Source organism: Pimephales promelas, chromosome 15 (genome assembly GCF_988280905.1).
Source record: "Pimephales promelas chromosome 15, fPimPro1.hap1.1, whole genome shotgun sequence".
Lineage (NCBI taxonomy): Eukaryota > Metazoa > Chordata > Actinopteri > Cypriniformes > Leuciscidae > Pimephales > Pimephales promelas.
The window spans coordinates 1,878,307-1,885,000 of NC_142783.1; the positions used below are offsets into that span (position 1 = coordinate 1,878,307).

A 6,694-nucleotide genomic window follows, 5' to 3' on the forward strand; every position below is an offset into this window, starting at 1 on the left:
GGTGCGTGTCCCGTACAATGATGCGACTCGCTGATTAAAGGAGTAGTTCACTTTTCAAAAAACTTTTGCTGATAATTTACTCACCCCCATGTCATCCAAGATGTCCATGTCTTTCTTTCTTCAGTCGAAAAGAAATTAAGGTTTTTGATGAAAACATTCCAGGATTTTTCTCCATATAATGGACTTCAATGGGAACCAAATGATTCAACGTCCAAATGAGAGTTTCAGTGCAAACTGTTCAAAGGGCTTTAAACAATTCCAGATGATGAAAAAGTAAAAACAAATAACAAAGTTTAAGTTTTATAAGATATTTTATATCATCAAAATGAATGAATCTTTTTTTTGTGTCATTTGGTTCCTTCAACGAACGAGTTGACCCAGATTTGTTCATTTTGATGAACGAGTTCGAACAGGAGAGTCACGAACGCGCATCACAGAACAGAGCAAGGCGAGCATTTGAGCTTATAAAACTTAAACTTTGTTATTTATTAATTAAATGAGCGATCGGTTCGCTTGATAAGACCCTTATTCATCGTCTGGAATCGTTTAAAGCCCTTTGAAGCTGCACTGAAACTCTCATTTGGACCTTGAACCGTTTGGACCCCATTGAAGTCCATTATATGGAGAAAATCCTGGAATGTTTTCATCAAAAACCTTCATTTCTTTTCGACTGAGGAAAGAAAGACATGGACATCTTGGATGACATGGGGGCGAGTAAATTTTCACTACTAACTACTCCTTTAACTAACATACTATAATGCATAAATGAACAAACTTTCCCAAAACTATAAAAACATGGTCGCACCTCCATCGTTAGGTTCAACACTATCGCACTGATGTTAAGACACAGGTGGAGGAGTAATAACGACAGCTAATGAAGCGATTCAAGATCACAAATAAGGTTTCCACCGAAATCCAGCCATTTCAATAGGAATCTGTGCGTTTGGGACGGTCAAGTTCACCACGCTTTGGATATTTCTTGCATGCAAAAGTTTGCTAACTGTGACTTTTTTTTTTCTCCATCAAATCTGATGGAGTTTTGGTTCCTTGCCACTGTTGCCTTGCTTTTGGCTTGCTTAGTTGGGGTTATTTAATATTTAATATTTAACAATATTATTGATTATTTTCATGTTTTCACTGTGAAGCTGCTTTGATACAATCTGTATTGTGAAAAGCGCTATATAAATAAATGTGACTTGACTGCACCTTTATCAGAAGTCAGATTATTACAGTTCATTTACACAAACAACAGAAAGACGTTGATTTTTTTAATCACATTAAGATACAGTATGTAATCGGTGTACACTTTACTCCCGTATACATTCGGTTCAGCTTTCTCTTACATCATACCTCAGATTCCCAATATCGTTCCCTGATCGTTGACACACTAAAATATATTAAAATGCATATTGAAAGGTAAAGAGTGTTCTGCATGTTAGCTTGCTTATTTTGCCCAAGCGCATCCTCACGAGAATCTGTTTCGAACCGCAGACGTTTGTGATGCAAATGTTGAAGTAACTAGTGTTGTCAAAAAGTAGACTTCGTCGATACTGACATTTTTTAAATGTGATCTTCTGATCGCTAATGCGCGGAATTGTAAACTCCTCTGATTGGCCGCTGTGTTCATGCGCTCATGATTGGCTACAATGATCAGCAGTTCGAAAACATACTGTAAATATACATCAATGGCGCTCTTCAGACACACACACGCGAGTGTTCGTTGATCACAGCGGCCAATCAGAGGGGTTTACAATTACAATCAAAACGTTACATCTTTTAAATCTCAAGACCCACTTTGGTACCGAAGTCACTATTGACAACTCTAGTGTGAACTATGGTTTCAGATAACTATCCCAGCTAACAAAACATATTTGGTTACACTTTACTTGAAGGGGTGTGCATAAGACTGACACGACACCTTCATAATCATGACTGGACACATGTGATAATATGAAGGAGGTTTATGCATGTTTATGAGAACTGTCATTAAGTGTCATTCGCTCAGTTATGACAATATTAATGCAAATATGACAGTTTGAGATGTCTTTATTAGGGCTCACAATTCGATTCAATTTCGATTCACAAGCTACGATTCGATTCAATATCGATTATTTTGGATATCAGTTCCAATAAATGGCCATTTTTCTCGAGGAAATCAAATCTCTTAACTAATGCTGTAAACTATGGGAGTCTAGTTGTAGCCTATAGGCTTCATTAGCCTAATATGAAGGTAATAATTAACTGTTTTGTAGCTATACAAACACTTAAATTACACTTATTTATTTTTATAATAAGATGATTATATGAAATGTAAACATTTAAATGGTGGCTGTCATAAAAACTTGCCAGATTTATTCAAATATGCATTAAATATTGAAGAACATTAAGATTATAATCCATATGTAATATGGTGTTTATATTTAGCAAAATGCTCCTCTCTAGAGTTATTTTTTCTATCTGACTAACGAGTTCATGTGGTTTTCTGAGGTAAATATGACGATACATTGATTACAAGCTGTTTAACTGACGTCTTTCCACGGTTGAAACGCTGATTGAGTGAATCAATGTGACATGATACGGATTTCGATAAGTTGTACTCTATCTTTAACACACTTTCAGATGCTCATTCATGTTTATTTGGCATGAATGACATGTTTACAGCGCCAAAACGCTATTTATGTTTTTGAATTTCTAAAGAAAATGGACGTAATTTGAAAATTGAGACTTTGTTTCATATCAATAGTAACAAAGGACAAAGATTATTGCGATTTTTTGGAATCGCAGCCGCGATACAATGATCCATTCATTCAAATGAAACAGGATGACTAATCGATTCTTGAGATTTAAAAATCGTCTCGATATCGGATCGTAAAAATGAGAATCGATTAATATCGAGAAATCGATATTTATTACCCAGCCCTAGTCTGTATGACAACTTGACATTATTAAGACAACACAACCTGTCATAAACATGACATAGCAGATTAATGATCAAACTTCAGAAACCACTTAGCTTTATGGGTTAACATTACATTAAACTGGCTGTCAACATTTTAATGACAAATTCAATGTGTACCACTGCAGTTGAGGACAAGAAACATATTCATGACACAGCCAATGTCAAAGCCAACCACATGACAGTTTAATGTAATGTTAAGGTGTCGTAACAAAGACATCTCAAACAGGCATGTCATAATTGAGCGAATGACACTTAATGACAGTTGACCTCCTTGACCTTGACCTCCTTCATATTCATAACATGTCATAAGCACAACCCTTCATGTAAAGTGTTCCCCTTTATTTCAAGGTGTCTTTGTTACACTGTAATTAGGATTAGGGATTGATTAGATTTATTGCACGTAATTACGCATAATTAATAGCTATTACAATAACAATGACACTGTAAAATAAAGTGTTACCAAACATTTCGCTAACTTTCTGAATGTTGAACATGTCCAGTTTTAAAAATGCGTTTTGTTGGTTATGTAGTAACACAAACGTCCAACTAGAAAAAACTAGTTTCATTAACGATTATTTAAGTCCAGATAACTCTGAAAGAAGGTTTTATGAACGTTACTGGACAAGTACGTTCCCTGTCAGCTGGGATGTCGGTAATGACGGACCATGTGACCATGTTTGCTTTAGAAGACGCACCCCAGGAGCCAATCACGACAGTTGGCTTCAAGTAAATGACATCAGTGGCGCCTGTACACTCGACTCGCGGGATCTTTCTAATTGATATCTGGAGCGGATCTCGGGGTAATAAGCTGTTTATAGGGACGGCCATTTCTGACACCACGCTATTGTGTCAACACGAGGTCAAACACCCCTCCTGTTCGATCCAGGACCTAAAAATAAAGCTGGTGATAAAGACCTGCACCTGCCGCACAGTGTGGATGCATGGCTATAAAAGAGCAGATGATGGGCAGCTCGTTTCCTCCGCCGGGGGCTTAACGCGCCCAGGAATAGGCCGTTTGATCTGCCATGATCGTAAATCCGCTTTCGCCCCTCCAACCACATCTAGGCCCGAACATCAATGACAACAACAACAACAGGTAGTGTTAAACAAGCCGTACAGGTGGGCGCTCCTCCTCGTCCTCTCCCTTTATTGCTGAGTTACTACAGAGTGAGATCCCGGCTAATAAACGCGCGTCACGGATGTCCAAAAGCGCTCGCGGGCGGCCAGGATTCAGGAGGTATTTTCAAGGGCGTCAGCAGAGTTCACATTTAGGGAAGAACCAGCGAGACGAGTCCAGACGTCCCGCGGCTCATGAATATTTACAAGTCCTCAAGGTGTCCTCGCCCGACGTGTCCGGGGGGTCAAGCGAGAATGAAAATGACCACCTACGTGAGACTATTCACTCTGAAAATGACTCGATCATCGTTTATAACCACAGATCGTGAACAAAAAAAAAAAAGCATTACTGTACAAGTACATAGTATTTGTTATAGATTTTTTTAAATTATTTTTTTTCCATTTATATTTACGCTTTTTTTCGTCTTTAAAAACGTCTCAGGTGATGAGGTCACGTGACCACCCGTCAGCCCATCAGACCTTGGCCTCCAGCATCTCCAGGAAGAGTTTGTGCATGGGCACCTTGCCCTGCATCTTGATGCTGTAGAAGTGCTGGATGGCCTTGGTGGCCGTCTGCCGGAGCAGAGGCAGGGTCATGAGCAGCTTGCCGGCCCGCCGAGGGTCCTCTGTGTGCTGGCAGCTCTCGTAGTCCTGCAGGGCTTCGTGAAGAGCGTCCTGGAGCTTCTGCACCGACTCCACGTCCTCTATGTGCATCGAGTCTGAGGAGAGCAACACATGCGGAGTGAGCACACACACACACACACACATCTTTCTTGACTAGTGTTCAAATGATTTTTGAAATCTCTTCTGCTCATCAGGGGAGATATATCCAGCTGCAGACCCGCAACACCACCAGTTTCAGAACCGGAAGTGAGGGAGGGGCGCAATTATTATTATTGCATTTAGGAAAATTTCATATCACGATTATAGTGTCCAAAATAATCGTGATTATCAATATTATCACGGTTTTTGTTAAAAATTTATGAAAGTGCTCAAAAAGAACTGATGCTCACACTGAAAACATTTCAACAAGTTTTATAATTGAAAATCAACAAACAACAAATAAAACAAGTCTCTCTATGCATTTTTTAAAGCAAGTTTCTATTCTATGGCATTTGCTTCTTTATAATGCCCGCAACGCATTATTACACAGCGCACATCCATATCACAACGGACGCGCGCTCTTGTTGTTTTATTCAAATACAACTTGCCGTCTTGCGTCTCCGGTTTTTGATTGTATTGCAAAAATGAAATCAGAGTTGATTTATTGTTTACAGAGTTTGATAATATTGGTGTGATATATCTCGTCTGGACGATTGTTTTACAAAATGAATTCATAAACAGGTAAGATTTAAAACATTAGCTAATCTCATTATCAATTCAATATGTCCCCGTAATTATGTGGTAAAAATAAAATCGGTTTAATACGTGATGTATCTATACTTTACTATCCCTTAAAATATCACTCTTAATAATAGTCTTGTTTGAAGTTGTTGGTTCGTCTTTGGCTCAAATCCACTTGCTACGAACTTTTCTTCGCGGAAGCTTGACGTCTATTTCAAGTGAGTGACATAAAATGTTTCAACTCAAAACAACATTTCGTGCCCAATTGTTTCCCAGATGTAGTTTTGGTATTGAGGTCAAAGTTAACTTGCCTTGCGTTCGGGTGATGATCACACAAGACGACTCGGCAGATTTGAAGTGTTTCTATTGCAGTGACTTTTTGTTCGGCAGACAGGGTGACCATCCTCGATCAAGTTTCCCTCAGGACTTTTGTATGACCACATCTCAGATTTGGTACTCTTAAAAGGCTGAAAAACCTCCTGAGCACGGTCACTGCCTTCCGCCATTCCTTCTCGAATAGTCATTTAAAAAAATATTGCGTGCTGCGCGCCTGCGTCAGACTGGCCGACAGGATTCAGTGAGTTATTAAAATCGCGATAATCAAACACGGTTTTAATGATAATTAAATTTTAAACGATAATACTAACCGTCAGTACATTTTATCACGGTTTATAGTTAAACCGGTTATCGTCCCATCCCTAATTGCATTATACTTATTTTAGCAAGAATGTAAGGACAAAATTGGCCTGAGAGTGAGTTCCTCATTTGATACATTGTAAGTTAAGTGTATACAAGATTGTTGTGATAAAACAGACCTAGGGTTGAATTGGTCATTTTGCATTCATTTTTATTTTTTCGTATAAAACAATGCCGAATTTTCTCTCTCTTTTTTAGATTTTGACATTATTATTTTACAAAAAAAAAAAAAAAATGTTCTTGTGAAATAAAGTATATTTTATAAAAAAAAAAATACCATGCGTTTTTATTTTTATTTTATTAAACAATCAAAATCATCTTATAAATACATATCTTCGATTTCAAAACAATTTACGATTTTTGTAAACACAATAAATAGAACATAAAATATCACAGAGGTCTAATGAGCTATCGAATTGTGTATAACTTTGAAAACCTCCAATGCTTGTCTTGTTTTATATCTTTCAAAGCTTTATTATACAAAGTTAGCTCCTTCATAAAAAACAAAGTTTTTACCTTCGTAAATCTACACGTAGCCTATGTATAAGCTGTTTAGCTAAAATTATTAAAATGCCCATA

General features: G+C 37.7%; 1 protein-coding gene across 3 annotated transcripts in view; it reads right to left on the minus strand.

Annotated features, from left to right (window-relative positions):
• Positions 1-2,492: 2,492 nt before the first annotated feature.
• The window catches only part of esrrb (estrogen related receptor beta), a 98,974-nt gene continuing 94,772 nt past the window's right edge, over positions 2,493-6,694 (minus strand). For all 3 annotated transcript variants that reach the window (XM_039651123.2, XM_039651120.2, XM_039651122.2), the window contains exon 7: positions 2,493-4,794. In XM_039651123.2, the coding sequence (XP_039507057.1) occupies positions 4,550-4,794 (245 nt within the window). In that variant the 3' untranslated portion in view covers positions 2,493-4,549. The remainder of the gene's footprint in view (positions 4,795-6,694) is intronic.